This window comes from Lipophrys pholis (assembly GCF_963383615.2).
Source record: "Lipophrys pholis genome assembly, chromosome: 5".
NCBI lineage: Eukaryota > Metazoa > Chordata > Actinopteri > Blenniiformes > Blenniidae > Lipophrys > Lipophrys pholis.
This window is the reverse complement of record NC_137628.1, coordinates 5,799,590-5,827,157: the sequence shown is the minus strand read 5'-3', so window position 1 is coordinate 5,827,157 and position 27,568 is coordinate 5,799,590. Positions and strand designations below refer to the sequence as shown.

Below are 27,568 nucleotides of genomic sequence, written 5' to 3'. Positions count from 1 at the left end.
AGGGCCGCTGCTATGGTAGTGTGCAGTAAGGGAAACAAAAAAACCAGGGTTCAGAGGAAGCCTATACCAGCATCAGCATGATTTTTTTTTTCCATTTTAAAATTTCTTAAATATTGTAAAAATATTTTTTTAATCATATCATGGATTTTAAGAAAAGATTCATTGTTTGTGTGATTGAAAAAATGTGCTCCCACCTTCCTCTTGCATAGGGGTCATTCATTCATTCATTCATTCATTCATTCATTTAGCTGTTATTGAACGCCTTTAAAAGAGACCCATGCATCCATCATGTTGTGGATCTCTCTGACATCTCATATCTCCAAAGCTATTTTGAGCACTACAGCAGCAAAAAAAAAAAAAAAAGATAAATAAATAATATCGAAGTACGAAATTGAATCTGTTCTCATTGATTTATGTGCAGACATGAGAGCTCAAATCCATCTTCGCCACAAATAAAGAGCAAATAAGCGCTTATGAACTGTTTTAATTCCCAATCTGAACAGTTTATTGGCTGTTAAATAAAGTTACCTCACTGAGGTTAAACATGTTTGTTTGAGATTCTTTTTCTGGGAGATGTAAGTGACACGGCTGAAGTGAGTAAGGCGGTGAAACTGCGCGTAATAACGCAATGTGGACGTAAACAGCGCGCAGAAGAAGCGCCTGAGTCAGGACGACCAGCAGCAGAGACGCCCACACACACTTAAGAAGGGGGGAAAAAAAGATATAAAAAAAACACCAGAGTCTTAACAGCTTCGGTGGGGACCCTTCACATGCTTTCAGCCACCATGCAGCAGACAGACGGACCCAGACGAGGAAAAAACAATAACCGAGAACGACGTCGACGCGTTGATTTTTGCCGCAGCTGTGGAGTTTATTATAGGAGACATGACTTCGGATCTCAAGACGTCTTCACATCTGCTTGAGTAGAATTTGTCGTTGGAGTGTCTGTGGATATATTTTCTTTTTAAACAAAGGAGCTATCAGCTGGACAGAGATGCATATCTGAACTCTGGTGGTGAGCACGTTGTTCTTCCAATTTCCTTTAACTTCCAATGAAAATCTGTAAAACGTGCCCGTATTAAACTCCTGATTTTCTATAGTATTCACTCATGTATAATATGCAAAACCCGTGCAAATCACTGAGAACTGTAAAAAATAAATAAATAAGTAAATCTTGTGGAGAAAATAAGGTTTCTTGGTTGATCTGCATCACATCTGAAGTCCTGACAGCTGTCTCACTACATTGACTTGTTTTGGTGATGGATGGACGCCATAAAGAGGTGACCAGCTGAAGCTCAGAGGCTTGTTTCAAAACGTAGAACATCCTTCAGTCATCTGTGAGTGAGGAGTGTGTGTTTACCTGCTCTAGCCTTAAAACCGAAACCTGAAAGACAGAAGGGATGCAAATTTAAAAGAAAACTAACATAAATATTCTCATTACTCCAGCATCTTTCGTTCACCTTCAAGGCTTTTTTCCCCCTTCATGTTGTGACCTGGAGAGAATGAAGAATCAAATCCCTCCCTCAAACGAGGGCAGTACAGAAAGACAACAAAACTGTTTGTTTACCATGGTGTAACTTTAAATTACTTTTTTGTTTGTGTGGGAAAATGTGCTTTGATTTGAGACGCAATCGAACTTGAGTGACATATACAATTTAATGAAATACTATTTAAATCACTATGAGTACTTTATGTTTGACAGAGCACAGTTGAAGTACTGTAACAGTACTTGAGCACAAATTACAGCACTCTTTCTTTCTCGTTCTTTGTGAACGGATTCTGTTTTAAATTTCTTGCACAAACTGTGTATCTGTTTCTAATTAAGAATAATATGTACTCATTACTATAATTCAGTACAAGTTCTGTCTACTGTTTCCATGTCGCATAAAATCCACATGTAAACAAATTATCTTTTTAACCTTCAGCACATATTTGTGACTTTTCCCGTTTCCTATTTGCTCTTTTTTACTGACCGCACTTTTTCCCAGGATCACTAATGAGGTCTTCTTTCCGTTGCAGTCATGGCCGCCGTGACCTTCAGACCGCAGAGATGTTAGCTCTAAGCCACTACAACTCCTCATGGCCTCCACTGCTCCCTGCTTTGGGGAATGACAGCGGAGGGAAGGTGGAGGCCCGGGTGGCTGTGGAGGAGTGGTCGAAGGAGGGGAACTTTACGTTTGTGGAGCCCACTACCAGCGGCGTCATCGTGGTCATTTTGTCCATGACCCTGGGCATCATCTCTAACATTGTGGCTCTGTTCATTCTGGTGAACGCCTACTCGCTTCAGCACCGGCGCTCCAAAGCTACGTTCCTCCTGTTCGCCACTTCGCTGGTGATCACAGACTTCATCGGACACTTGGTTCCTGGTGCCCTGGTCCTCCGCCTCTACCTGTCCGGAGGCGTGAGCCCCGAAGACTTTGACTCCTCCGACGGCATGTGCCAGTTCCTGGGCGGCAGCATGGTGTTCTTCGGCCTGTGTCCGCTCTTCATGGGCTGTGCCATGGCTGCAGAGCGATGCCTGGGCGTAACCAAACCGCTGCTCCACTCGTCGCTGGTCACAAAGACCAGGGTGAAGGTTTGTCTGGCGGCGGTGTGGCTGGCCGCTCTGGGCGTGGCCTTGCTGCCCTGCTTCCAGCTGGGCTCGTACACCTTTCAGGACCCGGGGACCTGGTGTTTCATAAACGTGCTCAGTGACACTGAGGGGGTGGATGTGGCGTTTGTGGTGCTGTTCTCTGGACTCGGTCTGACCTCGTTGGCCGTGGCACTGGTATGCAACACCATCAGTGGAGTGACACTGGTAATGGCGCGCCTCAGGAGGCAGCCAGGCTCTCATCATTCAACCAAGTCCCATGACATAGAGATGGTGGTGCAGCTGGTGGGGATCATGATCACGTCGTGTATCTGCTGGAGCCCTCTTCTGGTGAGTCCCTGGGAGTGCAGGTGAAGTGTCATATTTCTTTGACCCTGCCAGTAGTACAAAGTTGTTTCCATGGTTAGTCACAGTTTCAGCACTGTTTGAGGAACACCTTCAGTTTCATCAATCTGACTACATGTGTAATAACCCAGCAGCTTTATGAGTGAAAACAGATATTTGGTGTAATTTAACATCAAAAACATGTGAAGAAAAGTAGATATCCTGCTGTAAAAGCTTTCAGGTTGCTGATTATGTGTTTAAAAGCTTGTGCATCCATCATGTGTTATCCCGACCGATGTCACAGGATGCTGGAGCCTGCACTGGGTGAAAGGTGGGACACACTGGACAGGTCGCCAGCCCATCGCTGGGACAGACCATTACCGAACACACAACTTTAATCCTATAAACAAGTCAGATAAGATAGCCTCGTTACTCAAGGACTTCCAATTCCACGATTCATTGAAAATATGAAAGTGAACTCCCTGAGTTTACACAATCTAATAATAGAATGAAAGCACTCATATCTCAACCTTGAAAAGAGCATTCCTGCATGACCTGCCAGCAAAACCAGTTTCAGGTTTGATAAAGTAGCAGCAGTGTGAGGAGCTGGAGAGGTCGAACTGAAACACTTTTGGACTCTACTGTTTTCAAATTCAAAGGAAAAATATTTAATTTAGTCTCATAATATCTGGTGACCACAATACGTTTACCAAGTTATTGAATTATGTTGCTTATGTATAGTGTTCTCATATATATGATATGCTATGCTATGGTCATGTGTTTTTTAGCCAATTGAAACATGCCAAAGTGTTGAGCAGGTTTCAGTTTTTTTCAGTTTCTAATGTGCAAATCAGTGCCACATGTGTGCAGCTTTACTGTCTCCAGCAACACAAACTGAAGTCCACTTTCTTCAGAAATCAGCCTGATAAATGCATTTTTTTATGTGTTATATAAAAATGCATATGGGTGCAGACATATGGGTCCTGGAGTGTCCTGCATGAGTTCAACACCTCTCTGCACCGAGCTGATTGGGATGAGTGGTACTTCATCAGCTCTTTGGTGACACGTGCCTTGGATTCAGGTGGTCTCACCTGAGTTATCTGTTCCCACTTGATCTTTGAGTTGGCCTCAAAGTGCTTTTGAGTCTGTGTGTGTGGGTGAGTAGAGGGGCTTTTGTTAAATCATGTGGAACATTCTGTGTTACATTTATTGCATAAAAGGTGCTTTAAAAACAATGTTGAATGCTGGCTGGATGGCTGGCTGGCTGGCTGGCTGGCTGGTGTGCTGGTTGGTTGGTTGGTTGGTTAGTTGGTTGTTTGGATGGTTGGCTGGCTGGCTGGCTGGTTGGCTGGCTGGCTGGTTGGTTGGCTGGGTGGCTGGTGTGCTGATTGGTTGGTTGGTTGGTTAGTTGGTTGTTTGGATGGTTGGCTGGCTGGCTGGCTGGCTGGTTGGCTGGGTGGCTGGTGTGCTGATTAGTTGGTTGGTTGGGTGGTTTCTTGGTCAGACAGGTAGATTAGCTGGTTGGTGTGTACTGGATGAAACATGGGGAACACTGTTAAGGACAGTGGCCCTCCATTATCAGAGAACAATGCCTCTGATTTGTGGTTTTCAATAAGCCTCCATTTAAAAGAACGATGAGTGTGCAGCTATACACACCTCTGTGTCGTCCTCTAACTCTCTGATATGTTTCTTGCCTGCAGATATTTGGCCTGATGTCCGTGATCCACTCCTACACACAGACCATCGGGGACAACTTATCAAACTACAAAACTCTGTTGGTGATGGGAGTGAGGCTGGCCACGTGGAACCAGATCCTGGACCCGTGGGTCTACATTCTGCTGCGCCGCACCGTGCTCCGTAAAATCTACCTCATCGCAAAGTGCCAGGCGGGCCTGAGGGGGACCAAACTGGGCCGCTGGGAGCCCACGTCGTATCACAGCTCAGAGAAGAGAGAGGTGGACCAAGTCTGAGCTGTAAAACTGACTGATGAGGTCATTTGAGGAGGCATTTTGGTACCAGGTCACTGAACATTACAAGTAATGCGGAACCAGATTTAAAGAAGTGATGAGCTGAGGCCAGCTTGTAAAACTTTTGTCGCTTCTCAGTTCTCTTTTGTACGCGGTCATTGTTTACCTGTGAGTTCATTCTCTGATCTGACAACAAAACGCTAGCTAATGCAAAAAATTTGCACAAATCATGGTAAAAGGTTTAGTGTTTACTTAAATTAAGTGAGGTTTTTTTTTTATATATATTCTCTTTCCCCTTAAACTCATTAGAACAAAGATGTGGGCCACAGCATATGAATGCAGGACTAACCACGCTTTGTTCAGGGAGACTTTAAACATTTGATACTCACAGCAGGACTGAGTATTGTCTGGTTTCATAATTTCAGAACCTCATCATTGTCTTCAGCTTTTTATTGCAGTGACCTGCTCTTTATTAGGGAAAGCTGAGCTGCGCCGGTATGAAGTATCTCGATTGTATTTTTGATGTTACGCACTCTGCTGAATGTATTTCTTCAAAGAATGTTAATATTGAAATACTGTGGAGTTTGTGTATGCCTGAGTTTATATATGCTTTTAGTGTCTTTATATAGTTCTTTATGTGAAACAAAGGTACTTTTTTATGTTAATACTTGAATATTTCAGGTTGTGTAAAGAACTTTAAACTGAATGTAAATAAAACAATGCAATGTGATGCTATGCTACATATCTTATTTTTTTCAATATTCTTTATATCGAATTATTCTTCGATTTACAAATTAACTGGTTTAGTATATAACGTTATAAGTTATTTTCAATTAACATTGTGTTGGCTCAATTGTGCTTCAAATGTTCACATTGATAAAGGGCTGCTGTTTATTTGTGGGTCTTAATACAAACTAATAAATAGGGTTTGACTGCCGATATAATTATTAAAAAAACAAAAAAAACAATGCAGATGCTGTGAAATACTGTAAAAGCAGTTTCGCAAGTAAATTATAATGGTTTATATGTAGTACACAGAACATCAACATGTATAGCAGGATTAAATCGACTCAGTGAGTGCAGATAAGTTTGTTTGGGTGAAGATGCATGGAAAACATGTCAGCGTGGAGAAAAATAAGTCTAAAATGTATGAAATAAAACTATAGAAATTGATATCAGCGAGAGACAAGATGATACAAGCCAGAAAGATGTTTGTCACATAAGCTGTGGTGTGTTTCATGTTAGTACTTTCTTTCTCCGTGTGCGGCCATGTCTGTTATAACTGAATACGGTGAGAGGAACATGCAGTTCTGATTATTCTTTCTGAGCCTTTTCTGTTTGCCGATATAGTTAAACTGCTGTTTCCTTTTTTTTTTTTTACAGCATTTAATTATTTTAAATTGACATCTGTTTGTGTTCTTTAAGGTCACCTGCACTTCTCCTCTCTTTTTTTCTTGTCTCCGTTAAACTTCCCCAGGAGAGCGACCGTGGCTCGGATGATAGAGCAGACCGTCTCCCACTCACAGGGTTATAATAGTTCATGGTTCTGTCCACGGACTGAAGTGTCCCTGGGAGTGAGAAGCTCAACCTCAAATTGCTCTCAGAGGTGGTTTAGTGTAATGGGCTTTGAGATTGAAGAAGTGGTGGAAATATGCTCGATAAGTGGAGCCCGTTTACTCTGTGTGGGCTGTAACAACAACAAAAGAGTGCAAACGGAGCAAACTACTCCACATGTAAACCACGGGTGTAAGGAGATGTCAGTTGAAATATTCATTTAGAATTTTAGTATTGTGACTCTGACAAGAGTAACTAAAAGCTAAAGAGGAGTAACAGGAGCCATTTTTGATCAGTCACAATCAGCAAGCACTACAAAATATATATTTAATTTTAGTTGGAAAATAATGATACTGAGTTAAGTTTTCATATGTACCGCATATCAACTACAGCTCTACATACTGCATTTTCAACCAGGCCTACATTTATGCATTGTCGACTTAGTTTAAGGAGATAATAAAGATATTTTTTGTTGGATACTTTTACCTCAACGCTGTGAAAATGATCAGAGAAGATTTTTTTGTAGTTTATCCAAGGAAATTGTTGACAACACTGTCTGCAGAGCAATGAATAAAACACACAAGGTCACTGAGCTCAATCCTTTGTGTGTGCAGTGCACCTCAATCACTGAGAACAGAGTCAGACAGAAAACCATACTGATAAAAGGACCACAAACACTGCACAGAATAATTGAGGTAAATCATTATGATTGCAGCATTTAAAGAAATAAAAAAAAGACAACAAACAAACGGAGAAATAATTTTTTCTAAAACTTTAATTGGACTTTCAATATATCATATTCATTTACTTCTGAAACTACTTAAAAATGTTGAATATAATTGAGAAGTTTATTGTTTTTTAAGTTATGTCTTAATTTTCAACACATGGACCAAAATATCTTAAGTACTTTAATGTTTTTAATTATGATAACTATGGTCTGTGATCAGAAAAACAGGACTAATCTCTGTTCTGCAACACTGGGACCTAACAGATGACTGCCCTCTCTCCATCCTTTAGAGAACTAGAGAGTTGCCATACATAAGTTTAGTAAAGTCAGATGCATGAGGCTGAATAAAGGGCAGTAATGGATTACTTTGTTGCATGGTGTGACCTGAACCGTTTGCAGTCGATGCATAAACTGCACACTATCATGAGGCACAAGACCACCGTTCATCCCTCTTAAATGCTCCACAGATCGCCACAGGAAGTCATTCCTGCCTATGGTCATCGTAACACCTCATTCTGAGTGGCTCAAGACCTTCCTTCCTTTATAATAAAACTAATGTCCCCTTTTACCTTGTTGTATAATTTTAAGATTTTTATTTTATATTAGGCCTAGTTTTGAATTCTTACTGTGTTTTAGTTAGCTTTTAGTTTATAAAGTGTGTATATACAAGGGTAGGGGGATGGCGGTTGGGTGGGTATCATTCTGTTTGCATTTGGTTTTTGCCCCGTAAAGCACTCTGTGCTGCATTTTCTTGAACAAAAGGTGCCATATAAATAAAGGTTGACTGATTGATTGTCACACATTCAATTAAAGTTCATATTTTTTAATAAGAGGTATTATTTTGATAATTTGCATAAACTTTTTTGTACATATTTCAATTTTGCTTCTTGTAGAGAATAAACATGAAGATGAGAGATATTTCAGTTCGTGTGTGATATATATTTATTTTTGCAATTCCCAATTGTAATTCCCACCACCTACCAGCAGGGGGCGGTAGACAATTCTCTGGTGGTCGGCTGACCGTCCGTCTGAAAGAAGAAGAATATCAAAGCTGCAGCGACGTTTACGGATAAATAAGGTGTTCACGCTTTCTACAATAGTCAACAAAGGTAAGCTGTAAATGCACAAAATGCATTATCATCAGTGGTTTCATGGAGTCAACAACTTTAGAGACGAACGTGCAGAATCGCTTTGTCGTTAACACGCTGGCTAACATCTGGTGAAGCTACGCATTAGCTACGTCTGCTAACTGCCTCCATTAAATCATGAAGATTTCCAATAATTTTGATATTAATCGTCGTTATTTAGAGAAAGGTAAACTATTGATGCTTTGGTTAGTCGCACCAGACGACGTGCCTGAAGCTGCAGATCAAGTTGTATACGTACATCAACTAGTTAGCTCACATTTCGCCGCTTTAAATGTAATGTGGGTGATTTCATTCATTTTTTTTTTTATTTTATCATCGGAAACAGTTTGACCTTTTGACCTCTGGGCTGCTCCGTCTCTGCTCGTCATCCGAAGTCGTGACACCATGGAGTACCCCGGAGCGCTGATGTGGGACGAGCACCAGGCGTACGAGGAGCTGCTGTACTGGGACGGTCTCATCCAGGACGGACACCACCTCCTCCCGCACGACTTTGACAGGTGCGTGGTCCGCAGGGCCTCACTGCAGGTGATGTACATGGATTTTAAGATGGATCATAACATTTAATTTCCAGTACAACTCGAAGGAACAATATCGATACAATCAATGAAATATTGTCATGCAATAGCCTACACTATGACAGATCATTTTGGTTTGCGTGTCACAGATATGATGTGGCACCTTGCTCTGAAAACAACTCATCTGTGTGAGTGTGGTGGTTCTGAAAAAATGTCTTTCGATTTTGGCAAATTCTTCCTGTCATATTTATTATTCAATTGCTCAATAACCTAGAATATACTTTAATCAATCCCCAATAAGGCATTTTTCTGCGAGGCTGTGAGTAAAACCTGGATACAGATCTCCATAAGCAAGAACAAACTATGAGATAAAAACTGATTGTTTAAATTGTAGTAGTACATTGTATATAACCTCTGTCTCCTCCCAGATATGAGGAGTTGCGCTACTGGTACGACTGCCTGTGCTACGAGGAGGAGCTGCGACAGTACCACGACTACATCGCTGCTATCGAGCAGATCGAGGATCAGCGTCACCACCAGGTTCTTTCACTTTAAATCAACGACATTAAATCACTAGGACCTTAAAACTCTTTTATTCCTCTCCTCTTTCCATCACAAAACAACATATATTCCATCATATTATTTCCCTATTTACTAAAATAAGTGCTTCCTCTTGTATGGAAGCCGTTTCTATTCTTTTTCCAAGATTTTTTTTTAAATCATGTCTTTACTTCCTTCACTTGTTAGTTCTCAAATCTATTTTTTCGTTCATATGCTGTGTAGAATAAAAGTACAATTGCGATAAGTCACATCAGCATAATAGGACTGATTTGAACAACCACCTTATACTTACATATTTATCAGAATAGTATTTCAGAGAGTTTATATGTTCATTGTATGAACTAAATGTATTTAAAAGAAAAAAATGAAGCTTAATCTGTGCCTGTTTGATTTTTCCAATAAAGGCAATGTCATCTTCTCGAAAACACTCCGGGCCTCTCGATCGCCACGTAATGGCCAAACACGCTGAAGTGTACCCCACACCTGAGGAGCTGGAGGCAGTGCAGAATATTGTCACCCATGTGGAGAGTGCCCTGAAGACTGTGTCTGACCAGATGGATAATCCAGCTGATGACGACAAAACCACTGACGCAGAGGGGTGAGTCAGACTTTCATTTATTATATCTAATGACTTCATTTGGGCGTGATGCCGGGGGCTTATTCTCCTCTTTTTTTTCTTCCCCCCCATCCAAGTGTTGTTTCCCAGGAGCGTCTCCTGCGTGGTGTCATGAGGGTGGCGCTGCTGGCCAAAGGACTCCTGCTGAAGGGAGACAAGAGGCTGGAGCTGGTGCTGCTTTGCAGCAACAAGCCCACAGGTACTCTGCTGAAACAAGTGTCTGAAAAGCTAGCGGCACAGCTGGAGGTAAGGAAAAGCCTGACACCTTTTTCCATCCCAAAATAAGCTCTTTTATTCACATTTGTCTTTTTTTTTTTTGTTTTTTGTTTTTTGTAAAGAGCATTTCACCCGAGACGTACACACTATCCGAATGTCCAGAAGATGCATCCATCGTTGTGACGATCATCAAGGAGTCAGTCCTGACTCTGACTATCCACCTGACATCGCCTGCTGTCAGGACAGAAGAAAGTATTTCTGAAGAAGCGGGAGAAGGAGAAGGAGAAGGAGAAGAAGTGGAAGCGGAAGCAGAAGCGGAAGCAGAAGCGGAAGGTGCGTATGTGGTCCAACTTTTCACTAGACATCTGCTCACACTGGCCGTGTGTGTGTGTGTGTGTGTGTGTGTGTGTGTGTGTGTGTGTGTGTGTGTGTGTGTGTGTGTGTGTGTGTGTGTGTGTGTGTGTGTGTGTGTGTGTGTGTGTGTGTGTGTGTGTGTGTGTGTGTGTGTGTGTGTGTGTGTGTGTGTGTGTGTGTGTGTGTGTGTGTGTGTGTGTGTGTGTGTGTGTGTGTGTGTTGTCAGAGTGGGGACGTTGCAGAGTTCCACTGATGGAAAAATGCAGCTAAGTTTCCCATTTGCATTTCATTAACCCTCAGTGGAGCTCACACAGTGATTATCTCAAACTGATGCCCGTGAACAACCAGCTAATGCTGCTTTCCACTTGCTTCCGGTGGTCTGAGACTCCGAACTTGGAAGTCTCTGGAAAAACAATAATGGAACAAAAATGTGCCTTTCATTTCCGAGAATGACTTCCCATGCGCAGGCATCATTTTTGCAAAGCTGGCGTCGGTGAGGTGGAGAAGAAACTTGTCACGCTGCATGCAGCCATCTTGAACACCAAACTCGGGCTTCTGAAAGCTGACCTGTGTTTACCTCCATGTGGGACGGTATTTTAGTCATTCTGTTTAGTTGAAGGATTTCTGAGCACAGAGACAACTGGAAAGCAGCGCTGCGTTGGTCTTCACTCGCTCGAGAGTCCTGTCTTCATCTGGCGTTTGTAGCACTTTGTTGTTAGTGACATTTCCCCAATCATAAAAAAAAAACAAGTCTTTATCTTTGTGGTCTTCATGATTAAAGTGAAAGCTTTTCTAAGAATGACCAGCTCAGCGCGCATTGCATGTCCTTGATGCTGAACATGTACATTTTGAACCAGCTGCAGCAAAACTGACGAGCAGTGATAATATTTCTGTGGTTTTTCTGGGAAAAAGTATAACTCATGAGGTAACATAGTGTATTTGAAGAGTAAAATCATTTAATTCACTGCTTATGGTGGGTGAAGCTTTGGTAAGTGGAGAGTTCGTGGAGCTTCTGTGTTACCTGGTATGACCTGGAAGCATGTGGGAGTCTCAAGTTGCAGCCAGTTCACGTAAAGGTCTGAGGCCCCACTTACAGAACCATACTGGTCTCAGAGCAGTTTTAGTGCATTTGCTTTGACTACTGAGACTGCACATTTCTAAACGACGGATTCTGCCTCAATCGAGCTGAGAGAAATTTGATAATTCAAACACTGCATATTTGGTGATCAACTCTCATCGGGTTTCTGTCAAAAAGCCAACTGATTTAACTGCCAGTTTGGCAGATTTCTTACTTGAATCATTACCAAACTACCAAAGACCATCAATTATAAGAAGTCTAACATTTCCCCACAAGGCTTATGTAAACTGTGGTACATTAAAAATTTGTTGATGAATGAGAGAAAGGCAAGTGGAGAGCTGAGGATGTAAAGAAGTGGTTGTTGCACGTGGATGAGTTCAGGAACCTGGTGTCAACAATCCAGAACGATGGATGGATGACAAAGCAAGTGCTTGCAGGATTTAATGTACAGAGATTCACGCTCTCCAATTGCATGAAGATTTTCAGGCATTTCAGCAGAATTAAAGCTGAATGGATCAGAGGTACCACTCAGGTTTAGAGAGAAGTTAGAGATGGTTTTGACATGTGCTGTGCAGACTTGATGAATTTATTGCATATTGATGTTTGACTGGATTTGAATCCAGGCAGGGATATTTCGGTGTTGCATTTGCATGTTCTTCTTTGGGCTTTCTTGGTTTTTTTGGGGGGTTTGTTTTTTTTTTGTTCTCGAGCCCCAAACACCTCACAAAGCTACAACCACTCATGCCTTGTTGGATATACATAAATGAGACTCTTGTAACCACACTGAATCAGTCATACATATGTCACATGACACTTCGTTCAACAAGCTGGAGATTTACACAGAATTTTCCCAATGAAATCTGTAGTACATTTAAAGGTATAATAAAAGTTTGTTCTACACGACAATTGAGATTTTGTCAGCCCTATATACTGCGATCATTAGATATAAAGCAATGTTTATCTCATAAATGAAGCTGCTGGAGGTGGAACAGACTGATGCTGAAGGCTTATTTGTCACAATCAAGTTCATGGAAAGTAACTTGAATAAGGTTCAAAGCGTGTGCGAATGATGAGGCTATAACAATAATTGTGGAAACTGAAATTTGAGATGATTTCATAGAAAACTAATGGATGTTTTGATATGATTTATATTCAATGATTAAATTATTTCACAAACTCATATTCAATGGCTATGATCTTGAAGCCATGTTGTATCCTTAAGTTATGCCTGTTAATAATTTATACATTCTATTGTGATCTATCCTATAACCTTTTGTGGTTAAGACCTAATCAAATTGAAGCAATATAATAATGATAATAACAGTCTTAGCACCACAATCTAAGATTTCAAGTCTGACCCATTAGACCTCAACAGAAGCATGAAGAATAATAAGAACAGGTGACCAGAGTTAGAAAAATGAGCTAAAACTCGCCTTTGGCCGGTATGGCTCTTTCATATGACTGCTTTAATCAGGGACTCGTCAGTTTTGCTGCAGCGTGTTTTCCGACGTAAAGTTTTTCTAAATGCTTGTGGTTTACAACTGCTGACCTTTTAGTTTGTCAAGTCTTTTAGGAACGCTGGACCTTTGACCAACTGGACACACTGTCTCAGGAGGAGGAGGGAGCAGCATACCCAAGCCCAGCGGCTGTGGGAGAGGGGGTACCACATTCATTCACAACGTGGCGCACAGCGTTGTAAATACGATTGTGTCTCTCAGTGTCACACACTGAAATCTTTATCTGGGATGTGTGTTAGGGGGCAATTCAGCTTGTTGGGACCAAAGTTTTACACGTTATCTACTCGGGTCCCCCTTTCCCTGCTGCTGCCGGTTTGGGAAAAGCTGCTACTCCCTGAGCTGCAAGACAGAGCCGACCCCCTTGGTCAAACCGTACCTTTTCTTCTTACTCCACCTCGTCAATAGAATCGCAAACAGTCATCGATCCGCCGGACGTTCTGGACAGGCAGAAATGCCTTACTGCCTTGGCGTCTCTCCGCCACGCCAAGTGGTTCCAGGTTTGCATTCACGTCCTTATTTATACATAAGGTTGAACTGTTGATTGATCTTTTATTGTAACTGTTCTGTCCATTTAGAGACAGTACGAGCTCTCTGAAGTGCTCACAGTTCCTCTTGATGTAGCTACAAATCTTAAACTGTCGAACTTTTAGATCTAGCAGAGTTAAAACGGTGATCTGCTGATTCATACCAATGACGGAAGTGGATGGATCATTGGTATGGAGACGAGCAATAATATAGCAGACTGAGCCCTCTCGATTTCAACTCTCACCACTGTGTAGACACTGCTGCTGCATGGTGGTTGACTTGGAGACGACTCAGTTCTTCTGACCTCTCTGTGCTTGCTTTGTTTCCCCGAGTCGTTTTGTGGAAACTCAGGAAGCACAGGGGTGAGGTGGGCTCGGAGGCGGCAGCTCCTTCTGACTGAACCGGCTGTTGTTTGTCTCCCCAGGCCAAAGTCAACGACCTGCCCTCTGCGGTCATTGTGATCCGGATCATGAGGGACTTGTGTCACCGCGTTCCCACCTGGGCGCCGCTGTCAGGATGGGTGAGACACTTCACCCTCCTACGTGTTAAAATAAAGATGTGTGTGTATATATATATATATATATATATATAGAGCACATATTTGACATGTATCTTATGTGTTGTTCAGTCCAGCTTAAAGTCGTACCTACATTTATTAAATGTCATTTCCACGCTTGTCATCCAGGTTCTCACTGGTGCAGTCTTTCTTTGTGACGTACCCTGAGCTCCAGTGTACTCCCACTCTATGAATGTTACTTGGCAGCCATTACCATTAGTGTGTTGGCGAGTGTGACTTAGCAGTGTGAAGTGGTGAAAACGGGCTGTATAAATAAAGTACATTTACTCGCATCAACCTCGTGAGATTTGCATCTCATCCATAATCTATGGACGTTTGATCTGCTCGCTGTAAGCGAGGAGGTGGCACACGTCTGGCCGTGCCGCAGCTGAGCAGAAAATGGTCCAGATTTGTTCCTAAGAAAGGAGGTGGTTGAGTTCCTCACTGTTCACCTCAGTTTTCAGATATTTCTTGGTGTCACCCTGTAATGAAACCAGGATCATCTCGGCTGCTCCTCTTTATCACTGCGTTGACTCCGCTGTCTTCTCTTCGCTTCAGACGCTGGAGCTGCTGGTAGAGAAAGCCATCGTTACCTCGGAGAGACCGCTGGGAGTGGGCGAGGCTCTCCGCCGGGTTCTGGAATGTGTTGCTTCGGGAATCCTCTTGAGTGGTGAGATTTCACTCGGAAGGCAAAAGAAAAAAATAGTGTACCAGTGACCTTCAGGTGAATCTACACATTCAATTGTTCTGCGCACAGACGGGCCAGGAATTAAAGATCCGTGTGAGAAAGACTCGATCGACGCCATTGCATACCTGACGGAGCAGCAGCGTGAAGACATCACACAGAGTTCTCAGGTACGACTGAACCTGCAGCTGCAAACGCATGTACTGCATCAAAACAAACTTCGACTAACGCCTGACACTCTTTCCCCAGTTTGCCTTGAGGCTGTGTGCATTCGGGCAGATGTACAAGGTGTTGGGGAGGGAAAACAAGCCTCTGAAGTTACGTAAATTCTCTGGAGCCAGCATCGAAGGGGGCACAGGTAGACGAGCCTCTCAAAGCTTTCTCTGTCTTTTCTTTACATTAACGCTTAACAGAAGACGTTGAACTTGTTTCGGTTGTTTCCTTCAGCTCAAATACCCGGGGCCTACAGCCTCCCAGCCAAGAGATTATACTCTGAGGTGGACAAAGAAGATGACGAAGATGAGGAGGAGCCCCAACTCAACAGCAAGCAGAGGAAGTTTCTCAAGTTTCAGAAGCGCTTTCAGAGGAAATCATGTAAGTCCGAATGCCCACAGTGGATCCAAAGTGCAAATACTTTACTTGGCACCTCTCAAACATATTTGTCTTTTTGTTGTTTGGGGAGAAAAAAATTTATAAAAACAATCTCCCAGTATAATTTAGTACAGCACAAACTGCACACACACACATTTAGTTTTCTCTGATAAATCCTGTGAAGGCAAATTACTTTTGTACTGGAACATTATTTGAAGAAGTGGCTCCAGTTTAATATGATCTGGTAAGACGTTAACGTTCCCACTAACTGAGAAATTAGAGATTAACTATGGGTGTGCAATCCCAAAGTCAGTTTGAGCAATCGCTCCCAACCTCATGTGTTGAAATGTCTGGAACGCTGAACCTCAAGTTATTCCCAGCAGTGTCGTGGTGTGTACTCGCGTGTTAAAGCGTATTTTTTTTTTACTTGTTTCAGTCCAGTTTTTATTTGTTGGTATTGTCCAAAAATATATATCTATTTTTTTATCTCATTGTTTTCCCTGTGATCCAGAATGTAACCTGCCTTCACTCGGACTGATTCAGAGTTGGATAAAAAGTTATTTATAATGATTCTTTCATCCTCAAGCTTTCTCCGGGTTCTTTCCCTGCAGTTACTGATGACCTCAGCATGAATGCTGTGATGCGTCTGAACCAGTACCGGCCCGGCCTGGTGTACCGGCTCACCTCTCAGACCGGCCCGGTCCACGAGCCGGTCTTTACGATGGCGGTGGACCTCAACGGGAAGAGCTACGAGGCGACTGGCCCGTCCAAACGAGCTGCCAAGCTGAACATAGCCACCAAGGCAAGACTGTGTTTCTTCAATAAAACGAGTTGATCGTTACGACGGCATAGAGCCACATGAGTGACATCCTGGTTTTATATGTCGCAGGTCCTTCAAGATCTCGGTCTTCCAACCAGCTCAGAAACTAAATCGGAGCCCATTGCAAACGCCGAAGCCTCCCAAGAATCCGTCAAAGCTTCCTCAGCAGCCTCCACGACTTCAGACGATGTATGTGCGGGAGGCTCACGTGTTGGAGGGACGGGCTGTTTATCGAGTGTTTCTCATGGTTTGTGTTCCCGCTGTGAACAGAGCAGCCAAGGTCCCATCCTGACTAAAAATGGAAAGAACCCGGTGATGGAGCTGAACGAGAAGCGCCGCAGCCTGAAGTACGAGCTGTCTGCAGAGACGGGCGGCTCCCATGAGAAGTGTTTTGTCATGGAGGTGAGTTGGTGAATCTCATGCTGGAAACACAAGAATGGCTTCTACTTTCATTTAGATTGACTATTTTTCCACACTTTGTGATGTTAAGTTTGATTCAACTGTTCAAAGCATGATGTTTAATTATGTGTGCCTACACCTGTGTACATATACATGATTTAAAATGCAGTATATACCGGTAAGTCAATTTAGCGTTTAGAAATCTAAAACACAAGGACAATTCATGTGAAAGCTTATTTCTGCTTATTAAGTTCAAAACGTCATTTCATTATGAAAACGTGAACCGTAGAATTGGTGGGAGAGGTTTTCAAACTATTTAATTTGTTATATTTCATGTTTGTGAAATCGGAAAAAAAGATTATATTTCACTCACAGTTAAGCCTCTCTGAGAGGGAATGAAATTACTGGCCCGAAATAAGGGAATATTATTGACTGTGGTTCAATTACTGCTTATAAAACTTTCCCAAAAAATATATTTGAAGCCAAATGAAATAGCAAAAGCTTTGTTCTCATAAAATTGTCTCAAAAACTAGAATAAAATGTTTATTTGAAACAGTGAAACTTTAATATATTTTAGATTTATTGCAAATCGTTTTTGTTTTTCTCTATTTTTTTATATCATAAATGGAGAACATGCATAAATAAAGGTGTCAGAATATTTAATGAAACGGTTTATAATATTTTATGTTGATGTCATAACTACATAAAAAAAATATAGCTAATGAAAGAGCAAGTCCTAAGTTTTCCCAGTGAATCTATGATGGTTTGTTGTAAATCCATGAATTAATAACTTTCTTTCACGACGCCAATTTATTAGAGTGAAGGAAAGACGTGTAAGAAAAAAGCAGCATGTACATGGCGCTCATATTAATGATGTTTACTCTTCAGAAGAGACTTCTATTTTTTATTGTCAGAATGTGCAGATCTGTTTGTTGAAAAACAAGTAAACTGGCTGAAAATACAAGGACAACACACTGGATTAAAATGGGTGTTACTCCTTTCAACTCGTTTCATGAGATAAATTGTCTTTATCCACACAAACGTGTGCGTCTCGGTATAAATAGTGTCTGATCTCTGCTCTCTCAGGTGGAGGTGGATGGACAGAAGTTCAAAGGTCGAGGCTCCAACAAGAAGGAAGCGAAGGCCTATGCCGCGCTGGCTGCTCTGGAAAAACTGTTCCCGGACGACAACGGAGGATCGACCACCAGCAGAAACGTCTCCAAGAAGAAGGTCACCTACACCGACATGGTGAGTTTATAAGATAAGATTTCCCTTTATTTATCTCGCATGTGGAGAAATTTGCAGTGGTACAACAGGATAGTACAGAGAAAGAAGCACACATAGCAGGAACTAAAAAATAAAAGCAGATAAAAATACAATATAATAGAAAAATATGCACACGGTGCCTATAAGTGTGGACATGTACAGAATATGGGGGTGGATGTATTTTACACAGTAAGTACGTTCTTATAGATTATTGTAGTTATAGCACCATTTATTGCACAGTTGGAGTGGAGTGATATTGTCCAGTTGTAGTGTGTCTGTGGTATACTGGTCTGCTCATCCTCAAACCCACAGCTTCTGTTCATTGGAGTCTTTTGCTTCTTCATAACGAACTGTTGGTGGCTGTTCCTGGTTCCCAGCACATCCCAGGATTCGGCACAATCCGAGGAATTCCCTCGGACTCCGGGCCCCGAGGCTGGGGGCCGTACAGGGGGGGTCGAGGCCGGGGTCGAGGGAAGCCGTTTCCTCCTGGGCCCAGCTACAATAAGAGTAAGGAATTTTACACAGAACACTCGTCAGCCTTCACAGTGAAGGATGTTCACACGGTTCGAGGAACAGGTTGTCACCGCTACCGGGAAAACCACTCATCATTCAATTCTTCTTTTTTCTTAAAGCCAACTACAGTTATGACGGCAGCACCAGCACAGGCTACCGTAAGTATCCAAGTATTTCTGTTACATTACAGAAATGTGTGCAGGATTGTTTCATTAATGTTCCTGGTGCTGAGTGACGTTTTTAGTATCGTCTTTATCCGTTGTGAAGCGCTTTGAGCTTCATGAAAAGTACCGTACTTTGATTGCGATGACCATCGAAGGGTTAAGTCTGGATGACGTTTGTTCTCTGAAACCATTTGGACTGATGAAACTCAAGCTGATATTTCCCTTTCAGATAAACTGTATGGAAACTCGGGTGACGCCTCAGTAAAAGCACCCGGCACTGATATCGGCTACGGCACCTTTTACCCCGAGAGCAGCGCCAGCTACTCGTCGGCGCCCGTCCCCAGCTCCGGCACGGCGTCCGGGGAGAGCTACCAGTCCATGCCTCCTCCCACCGACCTGGCGAGCCCGTACAGCTACGGCTACGGAGACGAGAAGAAGAAGATGCTGACGCAAACCCAGAACGAGAGCCAGAGCCAGAACCAGGGCGACTACTCCATGTACAGCACGGCCTACCCCAGCTCCGTCACCGGAGGGCAAGGGTACAGCAGTTACAGTGAGTAAACGTCAGGCGTCTGCAGCCTTTGTTACTTTCCACCAAATAAAATGTTGGTAGTGTATTGCGCATGTGTGTGGTTTCGTTACAAAAACAAACTACAGCACCAACTAGTGGTCATACGTGAGAACTGTCATTTTCAGCATTTCTCCCGTTTCCGTGGAAACTGACATTGTTGCAGCGTAAACGCAAAACTTTTCTGGATCGAAAAGGCAAAAACAATGCATTTTCACTTGAAACGTTGAGGTTTACGTTTCATTTGTACAGTTTAATACATATTTTACTACATTTTCAGCCATTTTGACTTTTCTTGGTTTTCTGGGTGTTTCTAGCGATTCTCCGTGGATTCAGCCTCTCAGCTATTTTAGCCAGTCTTGCAGTTTGGGAGTTTTGCAGCAATTTTTGGCCTTCAAATCATTTTAGCCATCATAACTCTTTTTCCTTTTCACAAATCGTTTTCTTGCCATTTGAGATAGAGATCAGATAAAGCTTCAGGGAGGTTTCAGCTCTCTGTTCTGTTCTGGCTTTACTGGAGTTAAAGTAGCAGAAGCTGCAGCCTTTCCAGTCTTGCATGAGGCAAACTGCAGGTAGACGTTGTCATCACCCATCGTGCCCAGAGAGGTATTTTCCAAACATGTTGTTTCATCAAGAAGAAGCTGTTTTTTGTGTTGTAAAACATTGAATTCATTCAATAATTGTTCCTGGCTTCATCTCCAGCAGGTTGGGGAAACCAGTCGTCCTGGAACGAGAACCAGCAGACGTACGAAAGCACGTACCAGAGCTACGGAGATCAGAGCCAGGGCTACGGAGATCAGAGCCAGGGCTCGTACTCTGGATACAACAACATGAGTTACTGATCAGCGTCTCCCACCTCACCGCGCCGTCTTCACCCCCCGACAATAGGAGCAAATGATGAGACACCATTTTCTGTGAAGCTAAGAAACGTGTTGTTGATTTCTTTTAAACTGGATTTTATTTTATTTTTTTCCTTTTTACGTCATTTATTAGCTTTTGAACATTTTGGTGAAGCAGTAAATGGTGAAGTTTATTTTATCCACACAATCTCTCGTCACATTCATATTCACATGAGTGTTGCATATTGTGTGTCTGTATGTGTGTTTTAAATGTGTACTGGTTCAGTATCGGCATATGATTTAGATTTAAAGCTCCTCATTCTTTTGGACTTAAGAGTTATTCATCTCCGTGTTTCAGATTGTCCCAATTGTTTCTTGTAAAATGAATAAATATCCCTCGTTTTGGAGCAGAGCCTTTTGACCATCCGTTTCCTGATTACTCACTAAAGTGTCGAGGGGACGTTTCACAGCTCACGTTCGCTGTGCGATGCTCCGATATCACAGCGGAGGTCAGAAAGGTGCCGCAGTGCGTGAGGATGTGAACTTAAAGGAGTTAAACTCAGGCCACGTTGACTTTCCTTTTCAAAAATAACTGAGATATTCCTCACGTCAGTGTCACTGAGGATGTTTTGTAACGCACACAGCTGCTGCTGTATGCTTGTAGTCTAGCTGTGTAGCAGCTGGGTGATTAGCAGCGTTGAGAGGAAGCCTCATTGACCCACATGAGGGAAAACTAGAGCAGGGGTGGAGGTAATTGTATTCATTATATACGAATACTCTAAAATGCTGCAGATTCTGTTTAAGTCACATTTCTACTAGCTAAAACGAAGATTAAACATCTTTTAAAAGTGTTAATGAAACATCATGTGCTTTCTTTTTTCTAATGTCAACCTTTTTTTTTGTAACTTGAGATCTCTTGCAACAATGAATTTGTGCTAAATATGCCCCAAAAAAAACAAAAAACTGAATTCCTCTTTACAAGCTGTGGTGTGACTGGAGCTCTGACAGTTTTTACTGCATGTTTTTCCACCAAAAACTTCGATGTTTAAAAAAAAAAGATTAAATGACTCAATTGTTTATTCAATAGAGAGACACTGTATTTATCCTGAAGGAAATAAAACTTTTCAGCAGTCTGCATACGTCAACAAAGGGACAAAAAAGACCAAAAACTGGCAGGTTAGTAGCTAGATTGACATTAACACTAAGGTTAGAACACAAAACACTGCTAATTCTAGAATATATAGAATCTACACAAATGAAATGCTCTAAATTCAAAAATGTATACAGAAAATACTTCTAGGTTGAAAAAAAAATAGAAATACTAGATTTATTAAAAGTGTATATGCACGTTTCAAGGCAGTAAGTGTAGTAAACTACATAAAGTGGAAGCTATAGAAACCTAAAGTGAGACTAAGTGAGAATTAATTTGAGTTTAATGTGAAACTGAAATGTCTTTTTTTGCTTCTATTTGATCTATAAACTTAACGCTGCATTTTGAAAGGATTCCAAAATATTAATGGATAAAAAAAGAAATGGAAGACGGAAAAGTGTGATTAACACAGAAGTGGAACAAGTGGAGTCTGGACACCAGCTATAATAGCCGCAGTGGATCACATGTGGCCCAGATGACCCTCCGGTCCCAAGACTGAGTCAGGGCGTGAGCAATGATCATGCCCCTGCAGCGTGTCCCGGGGCCGGTCCTCCCGGAGCCTCTCCTCCAGGAATGCTGATAAAAGACGATGAGGAGGAGCACTGCGAGGACGAAGAGTGTCCCGTCAGGTCATCCTGTGCGCCACGCCGCCTATCAGCTGTGAGTGTTTTATCTTGGACGTTATTATCTCTGCTGCTCGCTGCAAGTTTTCATTCCTGTCAGCTCCTTTCCTTCATTGATCTGTTTTGTGTGGCTCTTTCTGAGGAACCTTATTAGATCTGTGCGTAATGAGACATTTTCTGGGTGCAATGACCTCTGAGAGACACAAAGTGGTGACCTGTGATGCTTCACGGTCTCCTTTCATTAGCTTCTATTAAGTCCAGCTGGGGTGTGAGGGCTTCGGCGCTGCAGCCAATCACAAACCACCTCCAGGCATAAAACTGAAAGTTGAGCTTGCTGATTGTGTTGTGAGAGAAGGAGAGAGGAAGCTGATGCTCACATGGTACGCTGTGTTGGGTTTTTTAACGCTTGTTTCATGTTCCTTTTTTTTTTTTTTTTGTTGCCGCTCTTGTAGGTGCTGACTTTCGTTTTTGGATTTAGTTTGAAAACACTTTCTGTTCCTTTTTTTTTTTTTTTGAAGATGGCGTTTTCTGTTTTATCCGTCTTGTTTGCTGCCATCACTGTGGTCCACTGCTTTCCTACTGCCTTCCAAGACCTGGAGTTTGGTAGCAGTAAGTATTAACTTTGCTTTCCCTTCAGCGCTGCATCTTTAACGGTCTGTTAAAGGTTCCCTCTTTGTTCCAGCCAACAGGACCTCCATCAGGTTCCTGGCTGTGGGTGATTGGGGGGGAATACCTTACCCTCCGTACATCACCGCCGTACAGAAGGCTACAGCTCGAGAGATGAGTAAAATTGCAGTGCAGATGGGAGCTGACTTTGTTCTGGCCCTTGGCGATAACTTCTACTACAAAGGTGTGGACAGTGTGGATTCTCCTCGCTTTAAGGTCGGTTGAGCAAATCTGTTGTGAAACGGCAACTTTGGCTGTTTTGAGCGAACTTGAGGAAGTGGCGTCAACCTGTGTTTTCTCTTTTGAATTCTCAGACTACGTTTGAGTCGGTGTACACGTCGAAGTCTCTCAGGGTCCCGTGGTATGTGCTCGCTGGTAATCATGACCACGCAGGAAATGTGAAAGCTCAGATTGAATACAGCCGCAAGTCTGACAGATGGTAAGAGAAACCTGTGTTGGGGGGCGGGGGACGCTGTAGCTGTATATTGACGTACTTGCTCCATCATAGGCGATTCCCCTCCTACTACTACGAGCTGAACTTTCGCATTCCTAACACTGGGAAGACCCTGACCATCATCATGCTGGACACCATCATGCTGTGTGGAAACTCCAACGACTACGTGGACGAGAAGCCCAGAGGACCGCTGCGTGCCGTGGATGCCAACCGCCAGCTGGTCTGGCTGCAGGAAAGACTGGCTCGGTCCAAGGCGGACTTCCTGCTGGTGGCGGGTCACTATCCCGTGTGGTCCGTGTCCGAGCACGGGCCCACCGAGTGCCTACTGCAGAGGCTTCACCCTCTGCTCAATAAATACAAAGCCACGGCTTACCTCTGCGGCCACGACCACAACCTGCAGGTTGGTTCAGGGAAGAAGTCCTTATGCGTTGCATTGCTCCGACTTTCAACCTGAACCGTTTTGTTTTGTGCTCCTGCAGTACATCGAGGAGTCCGGCGTGGGCTATGTGGTGAGCGGTGCCGGAAACTTCCTGGATCCTGACATCCGGCACTGGAACCACGTGCCTGAGGGCACGGTCAAGTTCTTCACCGGCCAGGCGTCGACGCTGGGGGGCTTCGTCCATGCAGAGGTCACAAAGAACCAGATGATTCTGACTTTCTTCCAGGCTAAAGGCACTTCTCTCTACCGCACTGTTCTCCCCCAACGGGAGCTCAAGTAATGGTCTTATCAAGGCGCATGCAATGTCTGCAGTATAGTCCTGAATCTAATGATTACTGCTAATCCTACCTTTTTTAAAGTTGGCATTAAAATTTAAGAATGTTGAATGTTTTAAGAAAAAAAAAAAAATCTGCTTTTACATGTAAATTTATTGTATGAATAAATGTTTATAAGAAATTTGGCATTGGGATGTTTTTGAGTTTGATTTTAAAAAAGAAAAAATTGTCCATGGAAAGTTCAGCGAGTCATAGTTTCATGGTTCAGACAAACACTGGATTTACTGTATTGCCATTTCAAAAATGTCTCTTTAGCTGCTAAGTATTGAAATGTAGAATATTCTAGGTTTCTTGGTGGCTTCCCGCAGTCCAAACGCATGCGAGTTGAGTAGTTCGCTTTTGAGCAGCACAACTGAATCGCATAAAGGGTATTATTTTTTTCTACAAGCGTGTGTCTATTCCAATACTCTGTCACATTTTACCTGCATGTTCAAAAGTTGACACTAACTTGCACTAGTTTCAAATGCATGGAGTCTAAAGAGACAAAACAGCCTTCAGGATTCTGTAGCATGTGTTCTCACGATACATTGACTCTAACACCACTTTAAAGAACTGTTTAAGGTACAGGAAGAACTGTGGAAGAAGTTGAACCCTAAAGTGTTGCAAAGACGGTTTGACATCTTGTATCAACCTGTTTATTGGATTTTAGTGTTCTACTGAAGCCTCGGCCTCCCATCTAGGAGTTGTTTTGTTGTTTACTGTGTACATCAGATGACTTGATTTTCTTACATGAACGGTCTTTTAGGTTTGTGGTTCAAAGTCTAACATATATTCATTTATTTTCAGATGGTAAAAAATGTGACGTGAGTTTGCATATGACCTGTATCGTTCCTGAGTTTAAGACGTAGATGTGTTCACACAGGCCCTGACAGGTCGTGTAGATCACAGGCCTTTTGAGGGTTAAATGTCGAGGCCGGAGGACTGCAGCTGAAGGGCAGCACAGGTCAAGACTCCCACACTGACAGTGTTTGGTTTTTTTTTTTTGTCCGTAGCAGCAAGCTGGTCTGCCAGGCCAGCAGAGGATTAGGCAGGATGACGACAGCTTGGCAGCAACTGCGATCAGGATACACTCAGCCAACCAATGACAATTAACCTGGGAGGGAAGGCTGGTTTCTATTTTAATGCTCCACTTCACTGGACCCCTTTAATTCATGATTTCACTTTTATTTTAACAAAGCAGTTCATTTCACTGATGCTTAGATATTCATCCTGCATATAAAATAAATTATCTGTGGATTCCTCACATTCAGGAGTCAATCAGCAGGCGTAGATGAATGAAATTGAAATGGTTTCCATAATTTTCTCTTAACTACAGTCAAGTTAAATAAGGTGACTGACTGTTGGGGAGTGCCACTGTAATCCAATTGGGATGAGTTGCAGTCTGCTGATGTCATGCATCATCACCAGGACGAAGCTGGCCGCAGGTAACCTGAGCCGTCACCTGAGCAGAGAGGACAGGTGAGGATCACATAACCTCAAGATGTGTAAATCCACTGCAGGCCAGGAGAGAACCTTATGGAGGTGCCTTACTGGAGTCTCTATGAAAAAGTGATTTAATCTTGTGAATTAATGAGTCGATGTGAATGAAAGCTCCCATGCAGTTTCTGAGTCCATTTGTGTTCACTTTTGTTGTCCTAATCTAAGGTTTGGTTATGGTCACTGTGAAAGTTGTAAATGAAAACTATACTATATATATTTTTTTAATATTTAAAAAAAAAAAAGCCTCAGTTCAGCCTAAAGTTTAAATATCCGCCTATAGATTATGGAGTCAAATTGTACAAAACCAAGTAGGTACATCTGTTTGTTTGTTTGTTTGTTTGATGAATTACAAAATCTACATTAGTCCACACACATTTGATGCTCTCAGTAGATTGTTGATTCTGCACAGTGAAAGTATTCAAGGCACTTTTTTTTTTTTACCATTATTACTGCACATTGACCAGTTACTAAATCACAAGCAGATCTGTTTCTACGAGGGCTAAAGATCTAAATCAGTATTATTTTCAAACAGGCGCACACTGTATCTAATGTGAAGTTAGATTTTCATTTGAATCTACTTTCTTCTGTTTCTCAGCTAATGCGATGATTCATTTGATTCTTCGCGACTATGTTAGTTTTGCAGCTTTGATTGAATCTTTCAGCTGGTACAGCCATCCTTCTCCTGCAGGTTTGATCTTTCACCACCTGCCCTCAAATGTTCCAAACTGGTTGGCAGTAATCCTGTACTCACGTGTTCTGCTTCAAAACGCAGGCATCAGATAATCCCCAAAATACCTCTTGATACTCGTCATATCAAAACCTGAAATTATCATTACAATAATAGATATTGTTTTTACCTGTTTGTTTATCTGATAATTTCAGCTTTGCACCTTTCTTTAAGAGAACTGAAAGAGATTATTTTACCTGTAATCGGCTCACATTGTGAAATCCTGAAAGCAACATTGTACTGTGATCCATCCATCTTGCTTTTAGTTCTGCTTTATTAAATTCAGGGTCCCCAAGCTTTTCTTCTCTGCCTTGAACAAATGCTGGAGTCTTCTGGGACAGACCATGGCTATAAAATTAAATCATACAAATGTTTCAAATCATATGCATTCATTTATACTGAGGCAGCTCAGTTGTCAAGAACCTTTGCATGTATGACTTCCTCTCCTTCCTGTCATCGTTATTGGCTCCACGTTAAGCTTTAAAACCTCCACTTGCAGAAATCCTGTGTGACCAGTACATCTCTCACAGTGTCAGTGCAGAGGTTACAGCTCTGACTTCTTCTGCCTCAGGAAAGAAGATTAGAATATCTTCCTGTTCCGGACCTCAAAGGCAACACACTCACAAGACTTGCCTTGAGAATCAATTGTGAAGACACGCCATGGAATTATGGAGGATTTAATGAACTGTGGGATAAACTTTTGGGACATCTCAAGATCTTTATTTGATTTAGCTGTGTGCTTTGAAAGGTGCAATTTTTTCTCTCAAAACAGGAAAGAAGTTACTCTCTAAATTCAATACCACAGTGAAGGACTCTAATGTCACGAAATTTTGCATCAGTTTTTGATTTACGAGATGAACTTATGTTACGGCTTCCACTTCCATCATTGTCAACCTCGGTTTGCATCCAAGTTTGCAAGTCTTTGCTCGACATCTGTGCATTTCTCCAGCAAGTTTCTCACAGTTCTCACCAATTAGATGACATTAATCAAACTAGTCTGCATGCCTTCCTCTCCTTTTCTCGCCAGACACCATCATCACATAACACATCTCCAACTGAAATCCACCTTGGGCTCTTCTTTAATCAGTCCCAATTCTATGCCTTTCACTCAAAACTCTCCTTGGGAACTGTTCCAATGTTTCTTTCAACTTGATAAAAATAGTAAATTTCAGAAGTTCACCTTCTCAGATGGTCTAATTCTGCTGTTCAAAAGTAATAAAAGGTTGTTGTATTAAAAGCTAAGCTCCTCATCTAATCTCCTCTCCCTAATCTCTGCCCACCACTGAATACTGGCACTCTGGCTTTCACAGATTGAGCAGTGTGAAGTCGACGACACATTCCCCCCAATTGTTTTTTTAAATTTCAAAAGAGAAGAAAAAAATTCTAATAATTTGTTTACAATAAAGGTGGAATAATCTGTGTGTGTGTGTGTGTGTGTGTGTGTGTGTGTGTGTGTGTGTGTGTGTGTGTGTGTGTGTGTGTGTGTGTGTGTGTGTGTGTGTGTGTGTGTGTGTGTGTGTGTGTGTGTGTGTGTGTGTGTGTGTGCGTGTTTTTAATATCCCAGGATTTCTGCATATGAGCCAATATCCTGCCGGACCTGAA

General features: G+C 42.3%; 3 protein-coding genes across 9 annotated transcripts; all 3 read left to right on the top strand.

The window, feature by feature from the left end:
- The first annotated feature begins 647 nt into the window (after positions 1-647).
- ptger1a (prostaglandin E receptor 1a (subtype EP1)) lies at positions 648-5,622 on the top strand. Its single transcript, XM_080464487.1, has 3 exons — positions 648-1,015; positions 2,020-2,920; positions 4,615-5,622. The coding sequence occupies exons 2-3, from the start codon at positions 2,051-2,053 to the stop codon at positions 4,882-4,884; spliced, it is 1,140 nt and encodes a 379-aa protein (XP_080320613.1). The 5' UTR covers positions 648-1,015; positions 2,020-2,050; the 3' UTR covers positions 4,885-5,622.
- A 2,550-nt stretch (positions 5,623-8,172) lies between these two features.
- LOC308110365 (interleukin enhancer-binding factor 3 homolog) lies at positions 8,173-20,505 on the top strand. 5 transcript variants are annotated; one of them, XM_080464616.1, is made up of 20 exons: positions 8,173-8,271; positions 8,636-8,807; positions 9,254-9,365; positions 9,791-9,984; positions 10,080-10,248; positions 10,341-10,551; positions 13,573-13,664; positions 14,117-14,212; positions 14,807-14,918; positions 15,006-15,103; positions 15,183-15,291; positions 15,381-15,527; positions 16,136-16,326; positions 16,414-16,533; positions 16,615-16,746; positions 17,830-17,991; positions 18,387-18,516; positions 18,642-18,680; positions 18,916-19,239; positions 19,960-20,505. In XM_080464616.1, the coding sequence occupies exons 2-20, from the start codon at positions 8,695-8,697 to the stop codon at positions 20,094-20,096; spliced, it is 2,688 nt and encodes an 895-aa protein (XP_080320742.1). In that variant the 5' UTR covers positions 8,173-8,271; positions 8,636-8,694; the 3' UTR covers positions 20,097-20,505. The 5 variants fall into 5 exon arrangements, with proteins under 5 accessions (XP_080320742.1, XP_080320741.1, XP_080320740.1 ...); XM_080464615.1 differs by having other exon boundaries at positions 19,957-20,505; XM_080464617.1 differs by having other exon boundaries at positions 8,193-8,271; positions 8,636-8,835; positions 19,957-20,505.
- A 1,350-nt stretch (positions 20,506-21,855) lies between these two features.
- acp5a (acid phosphatase 5a, tartrate resistant) lies at positions 21,856-24,143 on the top strand. Of its 3 annotated transcripts, none has more exons than XM_080463480.1 (6): positions 21,856-21,903; positions 22,319-22,475; positions 22,549-22,748; positions 22,847-22,971; positions 23,041-23,386; positions 23,466-24,143. In XM_080463480.1, the coding sequence occupies exons 2-6, from the start codon at positions 22,385-22,387 to the stop codon at positions 23,703-23,705; spliced, it is 1,002 nt and encodes a 333-aa protein (XP_080319606.1). In that variant the 5' UTR covers positions 21,856-21,903; positions 22,319-22,384; the 3' UTR covers positions 23,706-24,143. The 3 variants fall into 3 exon arrangements, with proteins under 3 accessions (XP_080319606.1, XP_080319607.1, XP_080319605.1); XM_080463481.1 differs by having other exon boundaries at positions 22,385-22,475; positions 23,466-23,887; XM_080463479.1 differs by lacking the exon at positions 21,856-21,903 and adding an exon at positions 22,215-22,246 and having other exon boundaries at positions 22,385-22,475; positions 23,466-23,887.
- The last annotated feature ends 3,425 nt before the right edge of the window (positions 24,144-27,568 follow it).